At 44.7% G+C, this 22,500-nt stretch overlaps 1 protein-coding gene across 4 annotated transcripts; it reads right to left on the bottom strand.

Moving 5' to 3' along the window:
- Positions 1 to 1,500: 1,500 nt before the first annotated feature.
- On the bottom strand, positions 1,501 to 21,450 carry LOC120024281 (protein max-like). Of its 4 annotated transcripts, XM_038968479.1 has the most exons (6): positions 21,238 to 21,450; positions 20,822 to 20,848; positions 8,230 to 8,349; positions 7,513 to 7,584; positions 4,021 to 4,159; positions 1,501 to 3,002 (listed from the first exon to the last, which is right to left on the bottom strand). In XM_038968479.1, exons 1-6 carry the CDS (start codon positions 21,271 to 21,273, stop codon positions 2,812 to 2,814), a joined length of 585 nt encoding a protein of 194 aa, XP_038824407.1. In that variant the 5' UTR covers positions 21,274 to 21,450; the 3' UTR covers positions 1,501 to 2,811. The 4 variants fall into 4 exon arrangements, with proteins under 4 accessions (XP_038824407.1, XP_038824409.1, XP_038824408.1 ...); XM_038968481.1 differs by lacking the exon at positions 7,513 to 7,584; XM_038968480.1 differs by lacking the exon at positions 20,822 to 20,848.
- Between the last annotated feature and the right edge of the window lie 1,050 nt (positions 21,451 to 22,500).

Here is a 22,500-nt window from a genome sequence, read left to right as displayed (position 1 = left end):
TAAACTCTAAATGTATGGCTCTGGCCTCCACCCATTTCATTTCTGAAAAGTCAGAAGGGTAAGCAGTTCTTTGAATTCTTCAACCCTGTTTGCCAGTTTGTCATCAAACAGCTCACAGAACAGAACTGCCCTCTATCAAAACATGTAATTGAAATACAGGTATGTACTGATTGTGTCCCAAATGGCATCATGTGCACTACTTTTGACCAGATTCCTATGGCCCATAGTCAAAAGGAGTGTATTATGTAGGGTATAGGGTGTCACACCCTATGTATACCTGCGAGGGCAAACCAGTTGTATGACATGACAGGAGTATTTATGCCTCCCGTCAGTCATTTTGACACCAGACACGTACCTGGGGTGTGTTCAGTTAGCTTTGTTTGCTACATTTCATGGCACTTTTCTCCAAAATGGTGCACACTGTTCTTCAACAAGCTTTGAGGTACATTTGCTCCTATTTGGTGGGTGTGGCCATTTGAAATCGCAAAACTCAGGCAGTACACACACACCATAAGGTCATCACCCTCTGGGCCAACAGAGTTTAACAGTTCCGTTTCCATTGAATTCATTGCACACCGTTTTGTCGTACTGAACGCAGCCCTGGATACCTGCTGCCATTACAAACCAGAAAAACATGAAGTCATCTAGGTGGATGGGTGGACTGTCAGTACTCAGCAAACACAGGAACACACAGTTCTGTCATTCATCTCATAACTCTGTAGGATAGGTTGACGTTATAGAGGGTTTAAACCATGTTCAAATACTGGACCCTGGAACAGCTTCTACCCACAAGACTGCTGAAGAGTTAACCAAATAGCTACCTGGACTAATCTGCATTGACCCTTTCTGCACTAATTATTTGGACTCCTCAGTAACCACAGCATACGTGTTGATCTAACCTGTTGCCAAGTCACTTCATCCCTACGTATATGTACATATCTACCTCAATTACCCGTTACCCCTGCACATTAACTCAGTACTGATGCCAAGTCACTTCATCCCTACGTATATGTACATATCTACCTCAATTACCCGTTACCCCTGCACATTAACTCAGTACTGTTGCCAAGTCACTTCATCCCTACGTATATGTACATATCTACCTCAATTACCCGTTACCCCTGCACATTAACTCAGTACTGTTGCCAAGTCACTTCATCCCTACGTATATGTACATATCTACCTCAATTACCCGTTACCCCTGCACATTAACTCAGTACTGTTGCCAAGTCACTTCATCCCTACGTATATGTACATATCTACCTCAATTACCCGTTACCCCTGCACATTAACTCAGTACTGTTGCCAAGTTGTTATTTCCCCCCTCTGCATTGTTGGGAAGGGCCCATAAGCATTTCACTGTTAACACCTGTTATTTAAAACGCAGGTGACAGAATCTAATCCATAAAATGTATAGGTATCATTTCTCTTCAGATTATAAATGTTTGGATAACGTTGTCCACTTAACAGAAAAACCTGCAACAAAATACAGAATCACACTTTTAAAGGATAAAATAGTTTTATTTATATAGTCTCATAGTAAAGGTAGGCCTCAACAAGACGGTTGTTGGCAGTATGTACAACATACTTGTAATTTCCATGGAATGGAATCAGACAAAGATTATTTAGTTTACACTAATCATACCCTAAAATGGGGGAGGGGGGGAGATAATTGAAAATATATACATACACACATTTCCTAGACACGCAAAATGCATTAATTTTATTTATTTTTACTTGGGGAGTCGCCGACATTAAGAGTTCACTGTAATTCACAACACGTTGACAGGGACGTAATTTTCTCCTCAAATTGAAAAAAAAAATGGGAACTACATTGACATTCATATCTATTTCATACCTTCAAGGACAACTACAAGTGACAAATTTGTGAGAATACAAAATGCATAACATTTTTTGAGAACTTGAAAACATACAATCAATAACATTTTTATTTATTTAAAACATGGAGATGAACTGACTCAGCCACCTAAACTCATTCACTAGTTCAAGATAAAAGATGGAAGGAATCTGGTCCTTTTTTCCAAAACATCAATGATTTTCTACAAAGGGGGTTATATTTGTTTTAATTTAACCAACGTGTGTCAAAATGGAAAACGAATTATATGGGCCTGAGGTGGGTTTTTGTTTCACTTTTACATCAATATTTAGCTTCAAAGTGTGTCCAAATGATTTTTGTGGGAAAAAAGTTGGTTTAAAAAAAGGGTTTAAAAAGGTAAGCTTCTCCGACAGACAGGACGACTCTTCTTGATGTGTGTAAATTCTAAAACAGGTTCTTATCAAGACAAAAAAACAACAAAAAAGTATTTCAGCAGTGCTTGGAGGAGTACGCCTCTTCTCTCCGTAGTTTTCCACTGGGAGGAGAGAGTACGTAGTAGAGGGTACAAAATCATTGAGTCCTCCACAGAGCGAAAACTCCTAATTTTGGGTTTTGGATAGTTGACGTTGCTGAGAGAGATACCGATGCTGAGAAGTCAAAGAGAGAGGAAAGGGGAGAGAGAGCGAGAAAGGGAAAATGTTTTTTTTCCCCTTGCACGTTACGTTCTAAATCAGTGTTCTTCCTCTCAGCTGTCTTCCCTCCCTCTCCAGCGGATGGCGTGATGAAGGGACTTCAGGATAGACATATGAGGGAAGGATTGGAGTCTTCACTATCCAGTGAGAGCACATCCAGAGAAAGAAAGGAGGGAGGCCAATGTATTGGGAATTACAGGAGCAGTACTGACTACTGGACCAGTACCCGTGCCTGCAGTACCCTTCCACACCAGGCGTGGCACTGTGGGCTAGTGCAGCATCCTAGCTGGCCTCCACTCGGAGCTTCTTCCTGGGGGCGGGGGGTTCCTCTGGCTCGGACTCGGAGCTGGAGTCAGAACCTCCGTCGAAAGCGGACACAGCGCTGCCTTTAGGGTTGGTGTACAGGCTGCTGTCTGAAGAGCTGTAGCTGGCCTGGAGCTGCGTCGAACCCTTCACCTTCTCCAGGGCACGCACTACAGGGGAGAGACAATGGGGAGGAGGACAGAAAGGAAGGAGATAGACAAAGAGGATGGAGGAGATAGAGCAAGGGAGAGAGGGGGAATAAAGGAAAGGGTTGAGAAGATGAAGAGGCAAATGTAGAAGGTCAATGTCAAAATTTGACCCATAAGCAGACAAACACACACGCTACAGAAACATGGTCCGTAGGTACGGTAGGTTCTCAATCATACTACAGGTAGATGGTCTGTAGGTTCTCCATCATACTACAGGTAGAGATGGTCCGTAGGTACGGTTGATTCTCCATCATACTACAGGTAGAGATGGTCCGTAGGTACAGTAGATTCTCCATCATACTACAGGTAGAGATGGTCCGTAGGTACGGTAGATTCTCCATCATACTACAGGTAGAGATGGTCCGTAGGTACAGTAGATTCTCCATCATACTACAGGTAGAGATGGTCCGTAGGTACAGTAGATTCTCCATCATACTACAGGTAGAGATGGTCCGTAGGTACGGTAGATTCTCCATCATACTACAGGTAGAGATGGTCCGTAGGTACAGTAGATTCTCCATCATACTACAGGTAGAGATGGTCCGTAGGTACAGTAGATTCTCCATCATACTACAGGTAGAGATGGTCCGTAGGTACGGTAGATTCTCCATCATACTACAGGTAGAGATGGTCCGTAGGTACAGTAGATTCTCCATCATACTACAGGTAGAGATGGTCCGTAGGTACGGTAGATTCTCCATCATACTACAGGTAGAGATGGTCCGTAGGTACAGTAGATTCTCCATCATACTACAGGTAGAGATGGTCCGTAGGTACAGTAGATTCTCCATCATACTACAGGTAGAGATGGTCCGTAGGTACGGTAGATTCTCCATCATACTACAGGTAGAGATGGTCCGTAGGTACAGTAGATTCTCCATCATACTACAGGTAGAGATGGTCCGTAGGTACGGTAGATTCTCCATCATACTACAGGTATAATGGTCTGTAGGTACGGTAGATTCTCCATCATTCTCACCTTGCTGCTCCAGCAGAGCGTTCTGCCTCTTCAGATCATCGATGTCCTGCTGGTGGGTGTGGTTTTTCCTCCTCATGTACTGGATATAGTCCGTGGCTTTGTCTAGGATCTGAGCTCGGGACGCCTGTTTGATAGATTGCTGTTGGCAACAAATATGACACAAGGAAAGATGTCAGTGTCCGTAACAACCTCCCTACACTGACCCCTCTAGCACAGTTACCGTAACAACCTCCCTACACTGACCCATCTAGCACAGTTACCGTAACAACCTCCCTACACTGACCCCTCTAGCACAGTTACCGTAACAACCTCCCTACACTGACCCCTATAGCACAGTTACCGTAATAACTCACTATACTGACTGACCCATCGACCCCTACTGTAATACTGCTGTAAATCTAGCTTAAAACAGACTGAAAAGTGCCCTCATACAGACACCGGCTCTGACGCTCATCGGATGTGGCAGGGCTTGCAAACTATCTTGGATTACAAAGGGAAACCCAGCTGCGAGCTGTGCAGTGACGCAAGCCTACCAGAGGAGCTAAATACCATCGAGGCTAGCAACACTGAACCATGCATGAGAGCACCAGCTGTTCCGGACAACGGTGTGATCACGCTCGCCGTAGCCGATGTGAGTAAGACCTTTAAACAGATTAACATTCACAAGACAGCCGGGTGGATTTCCAGGACGCATAGTCAGAACATGCACAGATCATGCGCTGACCAGCTCGTGCCGTCACTGACATTTTTAACCTCTCCCTGACCCTGTCTGTAATACCTACATGTTTCAAGCAGACCACCATAGTCCCTGTCCCCAAGAATGCCAAGGCAACCTGTCTAAATGACTATCGCCCCATAGCACTTACATCAGTAACCATGAAATTCTTTGAACGGCTCACATCAACACCATCATCCCAGACACCCTGGACTCACTCCAACTCGAATACCGCCCCAACAGATCCACAGATGAAGCAATCTTTATTTCAATCCACATTGTCCTCATCCACCTAGACAAAATGAATACCTACGTGAGAATGCTGTTCATTGACAACAGCTCAGCATTCAACACCATAGTGCCATCCAAGCTCATCCCTAAGCTAAGGACCCTGGGATTAAAAACATCCCTCTGCAACTTGATCCTGGACTTCCTGATGAGCCGCCTCCAGGTGGTAAGGGTAGGCAACAGCACAACCACCAGGCTGACGCTCAACACGGGGGCAACTCAGAGGTGCATGCTTAGTCCCCTCCTGTACACCCGGTTCACCCACAACTAAGTGGCCATGCACGACTCAAACGCCATCATTAAGTTTGCAGACGACAATAGTGGTAGGCCGGATCACCGACGACGAGAGCCTACAGGGAGGAGGTCAGAGACCCGGCAGCGTGGTGCCAGGACAAGAACCTCTTCAACGTCAGCAAGACAAAGGAACTGAAAGTGAACTACAGGAAACTGAGCACATCCACGGGGCTGTAGTGGAGCAGGTCGGGAGCTTCAAGTTACTCGGTGTGCACATCACTAAGACCCTATCATGGACTCATCAGATACACCGCTGTTACGGTTTATCCTGTTGCCTAGTCACTTACACCCTACTTATATGGACATAGACTAGAAGACCAAAAGTATGTGGACACCTACTTGTCTCATTCCAAAATCACGGGCTATTATATGGAGTTGGTCCCCCCTTTGCTGCTTTAACAGCCTCCTCTCTTCTGGGCAGGATTTCCATTAGATGTTGGAACCTTGCTGCGGGGAGTTGCTTCCATTCAGCCACAAGAGCATTAGTGAGGTCCTACACTGATGTTGGGCGATTAGGCCTGGCTCGCAGTCGGCGTTCCAATTCATCCCAAAGGTGTTCAATGGATGCGAGGTCAGGGCTCTGTGCAGGCCAGTCAAGTTCGTCCACACCGATCTCGACAAACCATTTCTGTATGGATCTCACTTTCTGCACGGGGACACTGTCATGCTGAAACAGTAAAGGGCCTTCCCCAAACTTGGAAGCACAGAATCGTCTAAACTGTCATTGTATGCTGTAGCGTTAAGATTTCCCTTCACTGGAACTAAGGGGCCTAGCCAGAACCATGAAAAACAGCCCCAGACCATTATTCCTCCTCCACCAAACTTTACAGTTGGCACTATGCATTGGGGTAGGTAGCATTCTCCTGGCATCTTCCAAACCCAGATTCGTCCGTCGGACTGCCAGACGGTGAAGTGTGATTCATCACTCCAGTTCCACTGCTCCAGAGTCCTATGGCGGCAAGCATTACACCATTCCAGCCGACACTTGGCATTGCGCATGGTGATCTTAGGCTTGTGTGCGGCTGCTCTGCCATTTCCGAACTCGGTAGTGAGTGTTGCAACCGATGAGACAATTTTTCGACTCGCTATGCAGTCCCACTCTGTGACCTTGGGTGGCCTACCACTTCGTGGCTGAGCCGTTGTTGCTCCTATAAGTTTCCACTTCATAATAACAGCACTTAGTTGACCGGGGAAGTTCTAGCAGGGCAGATATTTGATTAACTGAAATAGCCGAATACAGTAATTTGAAGGCGTGTCCACATACTTTGATGTATATATAGTGTTTCTACCTCAATTACCTCATACCCATGCACATCGACTCAGTACGAATAACAATGAGACAATAAAAATGACTAATTGTGTAATATATGAACCAAAACAAAGTGCCAGTGAAATGTCTTGCTTTTTCTTCAGTCTCTGCATCAAAAATGAAAAATCAGTCCAGGCTGAAAGGATTGGCACTCAAAATATGCGCCCTTGAGGCACTACTTGCATCTGTAAACAGGAAGCGACCCAATTTTGTACGATCACGACAATGTAATTTGGCTGAGTCTACCTCTTACATTGACTAACTCCAACAGCCATCTGCAAAAGCTAGCAGTTCCATCACTTCTATTCTCCTTTCTGTCCGAAAGCAATCTTGGTTACCAAGCGACCATAGTGTTAAGATACACCAGCGTTTTGGGGGGGGGGGGTCTAGTTGGTTGGTTTGTTTGAAAAGAAAAACAGCCCTCAATGTCAGAGATGTCAAAACAGGAAAAAGCTAAACGTTTGCACACAACTTCCTGACGCCTGTGTCCCAGTGTTTCTGGTTAGAACACATGTCTGGATTGCACGCTCTCTTCTACTCCTCCCTCCCATTCTCCCTCCCTCTTCCATGTCTTAACTACCCATGTATTGAATACATTGAAGTAGCTACATTATCCGTGGCATTACCTTTGAAATATGAAGTACAGCAACATTACATCATACATATTATATCAACACATTGCAACATTCACTTTGATTATCCATATCACATTCAAGAATACCCCTATCCCCCTCCCATCTCATTCACCCAGAATGTCAATAACAGGACACACCCAGAGCCATGTATTTAGAGTGTAAGGCTTCTGCATTATGAAGAACTAACATGACACTACAACATTCTATAGCAGCCATGTAAGCACCCCATCAACATTACATGGCAGTCTTACGTCAGATAGCGCGACGATTCCGCCTGCACTGGTCCCTGTTGAGGGACGAGCGTCGCGTAGGAGTGACGCCACCTGATGTAAGACAATGCATTACATGAGGAATAGAATGTCCAGAATGAAAATTTATGCATTAACATGACACGACAACATTCTATAGCAGCCATGTTAGAACCCCATTAACATGACAACATTCTATAGCAGCCATGTTAGAACCCCATTAACATGACAACATTCTATAGCAGCCATGTTAGAACCCCATTAACATGACACGACAACATTCTATAGCAGCCATGTTAGAACCCCATTAACATGACACTACAACATTCTATAGCAGCCATGTTAGAACCCCATTAACATGACACTACAACATTCTATAGCAGCCATATTAGAACCCCATTAACATGACACTACAACATTCTATAGCAGCCATGTTAGAACCCCATTAACATGACACTACAACATTCTATAACAGTCATGTTAGAACCCCATTAACATGACACTACAACATTCTATAACAGCCATGTTAGAACCCCATTAACACTGAGTACAGAATATTTAAACAATGATAAGTAACTGAACATCTAGAATTTAGAACAATATTCTAAAAAATAAATAATAAAAAGTGTCCCAACTTGAAATACATGGCTCTGGATGCACACAGCATAACACTCCCCTCCCCAAAAGGATCCCCTCTCCCTAAGATATTTGGGTTTTTACCTCTCTACCAACCTTTTCCCCTTGCAAGGCGGGCACGGAATCTCGCAGGCTGTGAAAGCTGTCTTTGATGTGATCCCTACGCTTGCGCTCCAGTGCATTGTGGTGTGCCCGTTTGTCAGCCTGCAATGAGAGTCACAGGGGGGGCTTTAGCAGGGGAGGGGGAGGTGTCCAGGGAGGTTTGGACTGACAGGGGGACAGGAAAACACACACACCAAGCTTCTCCGACCAACTGTCCTGAGTACTCCCCACCACCACCAGCTCAGCGTTCTGTGTTTGAGAGACTAGGTTGAGGACCTGGCCCGTCCAGCCAGCCAAGACTGGACAGGCATGGTGAGTTGGTGAGGCAGCAAAGGAGATGTTCATGGAGGAAACTGACTGACACCTTAGAGATCATCCTATAACAATTCATATGGATCTAGAATATGCATTTATGATTCTATTCTACGGTTTTCTTTATTTCTACAACTGGTAAATTAACACTGGCACCACCACGACTCCCCTACAGCGATTAGAACTGACCCCGGTGCAGCTACAACTGGTAAATTAACACTGGCACCACCACGACTCCCCTACAGCGATTAGAACTGACCCCGGTGCAGCTACAACTGGTAAATTAACACTGGCACCACCACGACTCCCCTACAGCGATTAGAACTGACCCCGGTGCAGCTACAACTGGTAAATTAACACTGGCACCACCACGACTCCCCTACAGCGATTAGAACTGACCCCGGTGCAGCTACAACTGGTAAATTAACACTGGCACCACCACGACTCCCCTACAGCGATTAGAACTGACCCCGGTGCAGCTACAACTGGTAAATTAACACTGGCACCACCACGACTCCCCTACAGCGATTAGAACTGACCCCGGTGCAGCTACAACTGGTAAATTAACACTGGCACCACCACGACTCCCCTACAGCGATTAGAACTGACCCCGGTGCAGCTACAACTGGTAAATTAACACTGGCACCACCACGACTCCCCTACAGCGATTAGAACTGACCCCGGTGCAGCTACAACTGGTAAATTAACACTGGCACCACCACGACTCCCCTACAGCGATTAGAACTGACCCCGGTGCAGCTACAACTGGTAAATTAACACTGGCACCACCACGACTCCCCTACAGCGATTAGAACTGACCCCGGTGCAGCTACAACTGGTAAATTAACACTGGCACCACCACGACTCCCCTACAGCGATTAGAACTGACCCCGGTGCAGCTACAACTGGTAAATTAACACTGGCACCACCACGACTCCCCTACAGCGATTAGAACTGACCCCGGTGCAGCTACAACTGGTAAATTAACACTGGCACCACCACGACTCCCCTACAGCGATTAGAACTGACCCCGGTGCAGCTACAACTGGTAAATTAACACTGGCACCACCACGACTCCCCTACAGCGATTAGAACTGACCCCGGTGCAGCTACAACTGGTAAATTAACACTGGCACCACCACGACTCCCCTACAGCGATTAGAACTGACCCCGGTGCAGCTACAACTGGTAAATTAACACTGGCACCACCACGACTCCCCTACAGCGATTAGAACTGACCCCGGTGCAGCTACAACTGGTAAATTAACACTGGCACCACCACAACTCCCCTACAGCGATTAGAACTGACCCCGGTGCAGCTACAACTGGTAAATTAACACTGGCACCACCACGACTCCCCTACAGCGATTAGAACTGACCCCGGTGCAGCTACAACTGGTAAATTAACACTGGCACCACCACGACTCCCCTACAGCGATTAGAACTGACCCCGGTGCAGCTACAACTGTGCGGAGTAAACATGCAGAACACACTAGCCCAGGGCGAGTGGTGGGAGTGGTGACCTAGATAAAGGCCAGGGGAGGGGGCAGAAAGACACTAACCCTATTCAGATGAGGTGAGAGGTGGGTAAAATGGTGACGTCGTGTTTTAGTATTACAGTTCCTAATTTGCCTACACCTGACAAACTATTAGGAGTTCTGTTCTGGGTTAGCAATGTTTAGTAATACCCAGAGGCTTTGTATTTGGCACTGTATCTTGAAGGATTGTATTCATTTATTTATTTATTCTTATTTAACTAGGCATTTGGATTGATTCATTTACAGATTTAGGTGTGTTCTTATGCAGTGAAATGCGTCTTCAGAATCTATTTTGTCGTTACGTATCGTTACGGCCTACCAGTGTTTTGAGCTCTGCTACAGTGAGACTGTGGTTTGAGCTCATGCTATATACTCAGAGTAGACAAAACATTAGGAACACTTGCTCTTTCCATGACCTAGACTGAGCAGGTGAAAGCTAAGATCGCTTATTCATGTCACTTCAAAAATCAGTGTAGATGAAGGGGAGGAGACTGGATAAAGAAGGATTTTTAAGCCTTGAGACATGGATTGTGTATGTGTGCCATTCAGATTCCTAAAGATTGGAAAGCGGCCGCGGTCATCCCACTCTTCAAAAGGGGGAGACACCCTAGACCCAAACTGTTACAGACCTATATCCATCCTGCCCTGCCTTTCTAAAGTCTTTGGAAGCCAAGTGAACAAACAGATTACCGACCATTTCGAATCCCACCGTACCTTCTCCGCTATGCAATCTGGTTTCCGAGCTGGTCACGGGTGCACCTCAGCCACGCTCAAGGTCCTAAACGATATCATAACCGCCATCGATAAGAGACATTACTGTGCAGCCATCTTCATCGACCTGACCAAGGCTTTCGACTCTGTCAATCACCGCATTCTTATCAGCAGGCTCAACAGCCTTGGTTTCTCAAATGACTGCCTCGCCTGGTTCACCAACTACTTCTCAGATAGAGTTCAGTGTGTCAAATCGGAGGGCCTGTTGTCCGGACCTCTGGCAGTCTCTATGGGGGTGCTACAGGGTTCAATCCTCGGGCCGACTCTTTTCTCTGTATACATCAATGATGTCGCTCTTGCTGCTGGTGATTCCTTGATCCACCTCTACGCAGACGACACCATTCTGTATACATCTGGCCCTTCTTTGGACACTGTGGTAACTAACCTCCAAATGAGTTTCAATGCCATACAACACTCCTTCCGTGGCCTCCAACTGCTCTTAAATGCTAGTAAAACTAAATGCATGCTATTCAACCAATCGCTGCCTGCACTCGCCCGCCCGACTAGCATCACTACTCTGGACAGTTCTGACTTAGAATATGTGGACAACTACAGTCTAGCCAGACACCTTGGTATTTGTAAACTCTCCTTCCAGACTCACATTAACATCTCCAATCCAAATCTAGAATCGGCTTCCTATTTCACAACAAAGTCTCCTTCACTCATGCTGCCAAACAAACCCATTGTAAAACTGACTATCCTACCGATCCTCGACTTCGGCGATGTCATTTACAAAATAGCCTCAAACTCTACTCAGCAAATTGGATGCAGTCTATCACAGTGCCATCCGTTTTTGTCACCAAATCACCTTATACTACCCACCACTGCGACCTGTATGCTCTCGTTGGCTGGTCCGCGCTACATATTTGTCGCAAAACCCACTGGTTCCAGGTCATCTACAAGTCTTTGCTAGGTAAAGCTCCGCCTTATCTCAGCTCACTGGTCACCATAGCAACACCCACCCGTAGCACACGCTCCAGCAGGTATATTTCACTGGGCATCCCCAAAGCCAACACCTACTTTGGACGCCTTTCCTTCCAGTTCTCTGCTGCCAATGACTGAAACTAATTGCCAAAATCACTGAACTTGGAGACTTATATCTCCCTCACTAACTTTAAGCATCAGCTGTCAGAGTAGCTTACTGATCGCTGCAGCTGTACACAGCCCATCTGTAACTAGCCCATCCAACTACCTACCTCAGCCCCATATTTGTTTTTGTGCTCTTTTGCACACCAGTATTTCTACTTGCACATATATCACTCGTGTAAGCTTATTTATTGCCGTACCTCCTTACTTCATTTGCACACACTGTATACAGATTTTTCTATTGTGTTATTGACTGTACGTTTGTTTATTCCATGTGTAACTGTGTTGTTTGTGTCGCACTGCTTGCTTTATCTTGGCCAGGTCACAGTTGTAAATTAGAACTTGTTCTCAACTGGCCTACCTGGTTAAAAAAAATATATATTTTTTTTTAAAGAGGCTGAATGGGCAAGACAAAAGATTTATGTTTCTTTGAACGGGGTACGGTAGTACGTGCCAGGGTTCCGGTCTGTGTCAAGAACTCCAACGCAGCTGGGTTTTTCAAGCTCAACAGTTTCCCGTGTGTATCAAGAATGGTCCACCACCCAAAGGACATCCAGCCAACTTGACAACTGTGGGATGTATTGGAGTCAACATGGGCCAGCATCCCTGTGGAATGATTTTGACACCTTATAGAGTCCATGCCCCGACGAATTGAGACTTTTGATGGCGGGGGGGGGGGGTGCAACTCAATATTAGGAAGGTGTTCCTAATGTTTAGTACACTTTGTATCCCTCATTATCTCAAGTGTTTCCTTTATTCTGACAGGTCCCTGTATGTAATGTGTGTATGTAGAGAGTGCGTTCGACACCTTGTAGAGTCCATGCCCCGACAAATTGAGGCTGTTCTGAGGGCAGGGGGGTATACTCCGTGTATAGTCTGTTGTTCTGAACACAAACCTACTAATTATCCCTGAGATCTGCAGTCTAGTGCCTACGCAAACAGTCTTCATCTCTCTATAGCCTAGACACAGAACAGACACTGTGTGAGGATCATCTACCTAAAACAACTAGTGTTGTTGTACGTCTCTCTGTAGGCCTAGAGAGACCTACAACAACACAGACACTCCTCCCTCTCTCAGACACGCCATACTGCTGCCAGGGCCTCAGGTGAATCTACCTAAACACAGTCTGGATCCCAAATGGCACACTGTTCCCTATGTAGTACACTACTTTTGACCAGGGCCAATAGGGCTCTGGTCAAAAGTAGTGCACTATCTAGGGAATAGGGTTCCATTTGGAAGACAGACAGTCATTTCATGTCTCTTTACACAGAACAATATAGAAACATCCCTCAGCCACTAAATGGACTGAGTGAGGCGTGTTAAACCCCTCCCAGTCAGGCGTGTTAAACCCCTCCCAGTCAGGCGTGTTAAACCCCTCCCAGTCAGGCGTGTAAAACCCCTCCCAGTCAGGCGTGTAAAACCCCTCCCAGTCAGGCGTGTTAAACCCCTCCCAGTCAGGCGTGTTAAACCCCTCCCAGTCAGGCGTGTTAAACCCCTCCCAGTCAGGCGTGTTAAAACGTCCTCAAGCCGTGTCTAGACTTGAGTTCATTAAGCTTTAGTATTCTGATCATAGAGTTCTACAACTACATTTAAAATGTGTCTACCGGGTCCAGTGTGTCTACCGGGTCCAGTGTGTCTACCGGGTCCAGTGTGTCTACCGGGTCCAGTGTGTCTCGATTCCAACGCTATATTCAAATGCCAGTATGCATTCTACAAAACTGTGGACAGGCAAAATATGATAAAACAACTTATGGCAGTAGCTAACTAATGTAGCGAACTAGCCAGCTAACCTCTGTAGCTAGCCAACAAGCTAGCTAGCCAACAAGTTAGCAAGTAACGCTAAAGGCACTGCAAACAGGTTAGCATAACTCTAGTCCCCCAAAAAAATCTAAATAAATATTAGCTAGCATTTGAGGCCAGCAAACACATTCCTCACACGCTAGGAAAGTATTTCCTCCAATGTTATAATAAAAAAAAGGCCTCTCGGTCCCTAAACGTACATTTTCTGGAGACTTGTGGGGGGGCTGATGTTGTCACCCACTGTATGCACTTTCGGTAGCCTGATTGCGTCCAGACTGAGGAGAAATCCGCACACAATGTTTCCCTGACTACCTTCTGAGGTGGTCAGACAGATCTGAACACAATCAGACCACGAAGTGACTTTTGTGCATCTAGACCCGTCTTTTCAATGCCATCTTCGTATTCTGATAGCAGAAGCCGCATGTAAGTGTCAAGTGTAGACACGACCAGAGCCAGGCCTGTCAAACCCTCTCCGTCTGGCCTGTCAAACCCTCTCCGTCTGGCCTGTCAAACCCTCTGGCCTGTCAAACCCTCTGGCCTGTCAAACCCTCTCCGTCTGGCCTGTCAAACCCTCTCCGTCTGGCCTGTCAAACCCTCTCCGTCTGGCCTGTCAAACCCTCTGGCCTGTCAAACCCTCTGGCCTGTCAAACCCTCTCAGTATCTGTATCTATCACAAATAACTTTATTAGAGCAGCAAACTGACTTTTTTCCCCTTCTATATAGTGGGCCCTTTGATCGTTGCCTGTTCAAAGTTTAATGTGCGTAAAAGAACCCCTCTCCTTCCACTGTAAACCCTCACAGCGTTTTAGCCTTCAGCTCAGATCATAGATATAAAATGGCCACCGACCCATCTCACATGACTAGGGATAGGCTCAGAGTAGAGCAGCCAATCACCTGCAGCGGCACTAGCAGTAGTTTAACTTGTTTCAGGCCAGGCAACAGTAGGTCCCACAAAGGTTCCCGACTGACTCATTTATAATTCTAGGCATCATAACGAAACTAAAGGTACTAGCCAAATGTCAGATGCAAATGGCACCATGAAGGTTACTAGAAAGGGTGTTGGTTTGGATTCAACTTGCCTGGAGTCTAGAGGGTTAGGCCAGGACAGTGACTGTGTGAGTGTAACATGAGCATAGGAAGCCCCATGAAAATCACCACCAACTCTCTCCATGACAAGTTCTTAGAGGAATGCATAAAGAGTCTGCCCTAAATCTTGTGAGACGCTAATTGTTAGCCGCTAGTGCTAATAGCTAGCTAGCTAATAAATGTACTGAGTAAGAGCAAATTAGCCTGATAATACCAGTGATTGTGAAGATCCTAAATCGGCATGTTTGTGCAACAGTATCGTCTAAATCAACGAGGAATATGCAAAGCAAGAATATGTTAGCTACATGAAGTAGCTAAGAGAAAACAAGCAATGTAGCCAAAGCTTATTGGGTCCCCTAGGAAACACTTTAGTTCCTACCATGTCACAATAACTCCTCCCTGGCATTTAAATTAGTTGTCATCGCAAACACTGTATTCAAAGTGCCCACTATTATATTCTAACCATATAATTAGAATAGTCATTCTATTTCCATGATTCCAACAGTTTTGCTCTAATTCGTAAGTCAAATCACAATTGCAACATTTGGTTAAAAATAAGTCCTAGATTATTTGCCCATATCGTGCAGCACTGTGTGGCAGTGTGGAAATTATCTCTACTGAGCAGTGGTGTAAAGTACTTAAGTAAAAATACTTTCAAGTACTACCTAAGTCATTATTTTTGGTATCTGTACTTTACTACTTTTATTTGACTACTTTTACTTCACTACATTCCTAAACAAAATACAGTACTTTTTACTCCATACATTTTCCTTGACACCTAAAAGTACAGGGTGCCCCTGGCTATCCATAAATTAAAAAAGTAAATGGTGCCATGTGGTTTGCTTAACATAAGGAATTTGAAATGATTTATACTTTTGATACTTAAGTATATTTAAAACCAAATACTTTTAGACTTTTACTCAAGTAGTATTTTACCGGGCATCTTTACTTTTACTCAAGTGTGACAATTGGGTACTTTTATCACCACTGCAATTGAGTGCAGGAAATGCAGAAATGAAAAGTGCTGAAATTTGTTTTGAAGTTGAATTGAACAGTATAAAACAATCAGAATGGAGAAAGACTAATTGAAATCACTTAGAATGTATGTTGCCACCCTGGGATCACTCCCTACTCATAAAGCACCCTGGGATCACTCCCTACTCATAAAACACCCTGGGATCACTCCCTACTCACTCCTCATAAAACACCCTGGGATCACTCCCTACTCACTCCTCATAAAACACCCTGAGATCACTCCTCACAAAGCACCCTGGGATCACTCCTCACAAAGCACCCTGGGATCACTCCTCACAAAGCACCCTGGGATCACTCCTCACAAAGCACCCTGGGATCACTCCTCACAAAGCACCCTGGGATCACTCCTCACAAAGCACCCTGGGATCACTCCTCACAAAGCACCCTGGGATCACTCCTCACAAAGCACCCTGGGATCACTCCTCACAAAGCACCCTGGGATCACTCCTCACAAAGCACCCTGGGATCACTCCTCACAAAGCACCCTGGGATCACTCCTCACAAAGCACCCTGGGATCACTCCTCACAAAGCACCCTGGGATCACTCCTCACAAAGCACCCTGGGATCACTCCTCACAAAGCACCCTGGGATCACTCCTCACAAAGCACCCTGGGATCACTCCTCACAAAGCACCCTGGGATCACTCCTCACAAAGCACCCTGGGATCACTACTCACAAAGCACCCTGGGATCACTACTCATAAAACACCCTGGGATCACTACTCATAAAACACCCTGGGATCACTACTCACAAAGCACCCTGGGATCACTACTCACAAAACACCCTGGGATCACTACTCACAAAACACCCTGGGATCACTACTCCCTACTCATAAAACACCCTGGGATCACTACTCCCTACTCATAAAACACCCTGGGATCACTACTCCCTACTCATAAAACACCCTGGGATCACTACTCCCTACTCATAAAACACCCTGGGATCACTACTGCCTACTCATAAAACACCCTGGGATCACTACTGCCTACTCATAAAACACCCTGGGATCACTACTGCCTACTCATAAAACACCCTGGGATCACTACTGCCTACTCATAAAACACCCTGGGATCACTACTGCCTACTCATAAAACACCCTGGGATCACTACTGCCTACTCATAAAACACCCTGGGATCACTACTGCCTACTCATAAAACACCCTGGGATCACTACTGCCTACTCATAAAACACCCTGGGATCACTACTGCCTACTCATAAAACACCCTGGGATCACTACTGCCTACTCATAAAACACCCTGGGATCACTACTGCCTACTCATAAAACACCCTGGGATCACTACTGCCTACTCATAAAACACCCTGGGATCACTACTGCCTACTCATAAAACACCCTGGGATCACTACTGCCTACTCATAAAACACCCTGGGATCACTACTGCCTACTCATAAAACACCCTGGGATCACTACTGCCTACTCATAAAACACCCTGGGATCACTACTGCCTACTCATAAAACACCCTGGGATCACTACTGCCTACTCATAAAACACCCTGGGATCACTACTGCCTACTCATAAAACACCCTGGGATCACTACTGCCTACTCATAAAACACCCTGGGATCACTACTGCCTACTCATAAAACACCCTGGGATCACTACTGCCTACTCATAAAACACCCTGGGATCACTACTGCCTACTCATAAAACACCCTGGGATCACTACTGCCTACTCATAAAACACCCTGGGATCACTACTGCCTACTCATAAAACACCCTGGGATCACTACTCCCTACTCATAAAACACCCTGGGATCACTACTCCCTACTCATAAAACACCCTGGGATCACTACTCCCTACTCATAAAACACCCTGGGATCACTACTCCCTACTCATAAAACACCCTGGGATCACTACTCCCTACTCATAAAACACCCTGGGATCACTACTCCCTACTCATAAAACACCCTGGGATCACTACTCCCTACTCATAAAACACCCTGGGATCACTACTCCCTACTCATAAAACACCCTGGGATCACTACTCCCTACTCATAAAGCACCCTGGGATCACTACTGCCTACTCATAAAGCACCCTGGGATCACTCCCTACTCAAAGCACCCTGGGATCACTCCCTACTCAAAGCACCCTGGGATCACTCCCTACTCAAAGCACCCTGGGATCACTCCCTACTCAAAGCACCCTGGGATCACTCCCTACTCAAAGCACCCTGGGATCACTCCCTACTCAAAGCACCCTGGGATCACTCCCTACTCAAAGCACCCTGGGATCACTGCCTACTCAAAAAGCACATTTTGAAAATGTATTATTAAAAACAAAAAATAGTCAATCTTTTTTTTCTTTTTTTTTTTAAAAATACCGTGATAATATTTCGGCCATATCGCCCAGCCCTAGCGCGCAAGTAAGCATTTCACGGTAACGTCTACGCCTGTTGTATTCAGCGCATGTGATGCTTCTCAATGGCTCGGTTTCAGCTGATGCTAGTTAGCTTAGCTAGACCTATCACTTCCATTCTATCCTTACCTCAGAACATAAACATTACAGTGTCTGCAGAAAGTATTCACACCCCTTGACTTTTTTCCACATCTTGTAGTGTTACAACCTGAAATTAAAAATGAATACGTTTAGATTTTTTTTGTCACTGGCCTACACACAATCACCTATAATTTTCAGTGGAATTGTTTAGAAACACTTTTACAAATTTAAAGCTGAAATGTCTTGAGTCAATAAGTATTCAAACCTTTTGTAATGAAAAGCCTAAATAAATTCAGTGACATAAGTTGCATGGACTTCCTGTTTTCAACAAGGCACTAAAGTAATACTGCAAAAAATATGGCAAAGCAATTAACTTTTTGTCCTGAATGCAAAGTGTTATGTTTGGGGCAAATCCAATACATTATCGAGTACCACTTCATATTTACAACCATAGTGGTGGTCGCATCGTGTCATGGGTATGCTTGTAATCTGCTTGAAAATCTATGGCAAGACTTGGAAATGGTTGTCTAGCAATGATCAACAACCAACTTGACAGAGCTGGAAGAATATTAAAAAGAATAATGAGCAAATATTGTACAATCCAGGTGTGGAAATCTCTTAGAGACTTAACCAGAAAGACCCACAGCTGTAATCACTGCCACAGGTAATTCTAAAATGTATTGTGTGAATATTTACGCATTTCATTTTCAATAAAAAAACATGTTTTCACCTCATCATTATGGGGTATTGTGTGTAAAAAAAAAAAAAATTTTTTTTAAAGAGCAATGTTGAATTCAGGCTGTAACACAAAATGCGGAATAAGTCAAGAGGTATGAATACTTTCTGAGAGCGCTGTACATAACCTCCAGGTGCTGACTAAGTACAGGAATAGGCTGCATTGCCATTGGGCTCTGGTCAAAAGTATATATATGGAATAGGGTGCCATTGGGGACGCAGCAAGAGCAGACTACAGTAGTAGAGTAACTGCCTCCCGAGCTAACCCAGTGACACCCTGCATTGTAGCTTCAAAACTATGTTGTCGGTCTTGTGCTGCTCTCAACATCCCTCAGGACAGACTCATGGTGCCAATACACCCCCCCCCCCCCTTACACTAGTATACCCTGTTATGAGATCCAGTCCGTCTGTCCCACTTCCTAAACATCTTCCTCAGGGACTAGGTGGGCCCCAATGGAGGAGAGGGGGGTCAACATAGAACGATTGTTTTATGGTTGCTTGAAAGTGATGTGCTAAACACATCAGCCCAATTGTTCTGATAGTCCAATCTTCAAAACGGTCCTAAATTTAAGGATAAGCCAAGCTACATAATTGATTTGAATATCACATAGTAATTTGAAAATATTTGGAGATAAACCTAGCCAAATATGACAAAAGCCCTGCCTAAACTATAAGTATTATTTTGAGAACATTCTGCAGCTAAATATTGGTTAAGTCCATCAGAATCAGTTTGATAAAGACTGCCTGACTGACAAGGGAAAAACATTACGTACTGTTATGCAAAAGTATGTCGTGCAGCGAGCCTGTTTATTTCGCCGGTATGCGACGTGGCTACGTCATGTCTTTAGCCTGCCAGCAGCCCAGTCAGTGGCCCGTCGAGTAAAGATGGCACTAATCACTAGCTAGCTGAAACAGACAGGAAAACATCTAGCAGTGTCTCCCTGCTCTCTCCCTTCCTGACAAGACGACGGCGTCATTTACTAAACAGTTACTGAGCTGAAGCCGAGGCGCGTAGTTAGCTAATGAATTTCCATTTGAAAAGTATCGCATTTTATATTTAATTGCAATAGTCACGTCATGATTAAAACACATGACCTAGAAGTGCATTTAGAAAAGGCGCATCTGGTCGAGAACGGTATTCCTAGGAAGAAAAAAAATAATTTAGCTGGCTAGGTTTGACTTTTTTACGCCGACTGTGGCTCAGGCTGTCTGCTGCGTTTTGCAGGAGGCTTTATTCTAAATATAGCATATAGATTTCGTGTGTCTCTAAATTCCTACGACCGCGTATGGGATGGGGGGATACCCTTCAATGCATGGATAAGATGATCTGTGCAAATGCAAACCTTGATGGATATATTGCATACATTATTTAAAGGGTAAATCATAGTTGTGACACGACAGTGCTAGCGCCTATCGAAACCCCCGGCGTTCAGCTAACTCCGTGTATTCTGTCTGCTAGCTACATCCTCCTTGTGTGCTGTGTCCTATTATTGAAGAGTGTGTGGCTAACTTTGCATGCTAGTAAACAACTACTAAGTTTGATATATTTTCGCTCACTAACTGCAGGAAACCCCTTCTGTTCAGCCACCCGCACCCATCCCCACTTGCTAAGTTTGTGTAAGGCAAAAATATATCATATACATTAGCTACCAGGACGAACATTATTTTTAGCCAGATATTATCATGGCATAATTGCAATACATTTGATAGAATTCCAATAATTTTGACATATTTAACACTTCATTACCCACCACATTGTGATATCTCGATGAGTCTTCCTGTAAAAAGAAACAGAACAGAAAAGTACGATTGTAGCCACAATTCCATGTAGCTTGAGCTAGCCAGCCAACTTAGTTAGCAGTACATTGTAACCCCATTATTGCAGCAAACCCAATGCAAAGAATATATATATAATGCTAGCAAGTGAACATCATACATTTCTGAGCCAGAACTGCTAGCTACTAGGTGACCTATCTAGCTATTGTAGCTAACCTTTTAAAGGCTGTTGATCTTCTTGTGGATAACGTTAGTTCACAACCAGTTACTAGCGAACTAACGTTATCTAGCAGTCACGGGTTCGAAAATACGAGGCGTTTTAATTGATTACTAGCTAGCGAACTAACTACATACAGTAGCTAGCAAAGTAACGAAATAAACATTTACTCACGTCGCTATCGACCTCGATATCATCGTTATCACTCATTCTTAGGTGAAATTGTGGATTTTAAACGAAAGGGTAGCCTAGTTCACAACATGAAGCAAACGCCTAACGATAAAGCAAATGCACAAACAGACTAACTAACGTTACTCTCCCTGCAGTCAATAACGAAAGAAACGAGCTTCAACGAACTATATTTATACGTGACTTGTCTACACCAACAGCAACCGTTCCGCGACACGCCTGCGACGCTGGACGGGTGTGTAGGATTTGTAGTTTCTTGTACGATAATAACAAACGACTCTCAAATATCAGTGGATTGTCTATTAACTACATTTCCCATAGGTAAAAAGTATGCCGCGCGTCAGAATAACGTCAACATAATTATATTTACCTCGCGATGTACGCTGGGATGTGTAGTCTAGATAATAGCTGCGTCAGTGGGGCCGTGATTTTAGACACGTGGATTGTAACAATAGTAATATCAGCCTCTCTCATAATGTCAACGCTGAATACTATCTACTTTCTTTCTTTGTGACAAATGTTATACAAATGTTTAATAGGTATGAAAATTAGTATTACCACCAATACCCCTCTTTCCTCTACAGCCGTGCATTGCATTGCATCTATTAAAGACTGCTGATTGAATGAGTTTCAAAAATCACGTTTTGAATGTTTCCTTATTTGAAATGAATGTCTTTTTCATTAAGATCAACTACACTCATTTTATTAAGGTCAACTAAAGGTGCTTAGTAGAACCATACAGCGTTCTTTGGTTTGTCCCTATAGGGGAACTCTTTTTGGTGCTGGGTAGAACCCTTTTTCAGAGGGTTCTATCTAGAACCCTCCATGCAGGGTTCTTCAAAGAACCCCCTTGATATGGTTCTACCTAAAAACCCTCTACGTAGGGTTCTTCCTAGCACCGTCTATTAAGGGTTCTACCGAGAGCCCTTTATCTTTGGAGAGTTCTTCCAAGAACCCTCTATGAACAGTTCCAACAGCCTCACTAGCCTCTAAAATATTTTTTTTAAATTACATTACATATATTACAAGGCCTTTCTATGAGTGTCTAGTTATACACCTAACACACTGGTGTTAGGAATCTCCTGGTTTACAGGCCACATCAGGCCTGCAAGTCACATTATGCTGGCTTGCAAAGTGATGTGTAATTCCTAATGGAAGGATGCCAGAGTTAGGCTATCTAACAAGTGGAATTATTAATCACCTGCGACCTGCATTCAGAATTTTCCTGCAATAGAGCATGCTGGGAAA

The sequence above is a fragment of the Salvelinus namaycush genome, chromosome 29 (genome assembly GCF_016432855.1).
Source record: "Salvelinus namaycush isolate Seneca chromosome 29, SaNama_1.0, whole genome shotgun sequence".
Taxonomy (NCBI): domain Eukaryota; kingdom Metazoa; phylum Chordata; class Actinopteri; order Salmoniformes; family Salmonidae; genus Salvelinus; species Salvelinus namaycush.
Note: the sequence above shows the minus strand (reverse complement) of the source record. Positions and strands in the feature narration are given on the sequence as shown.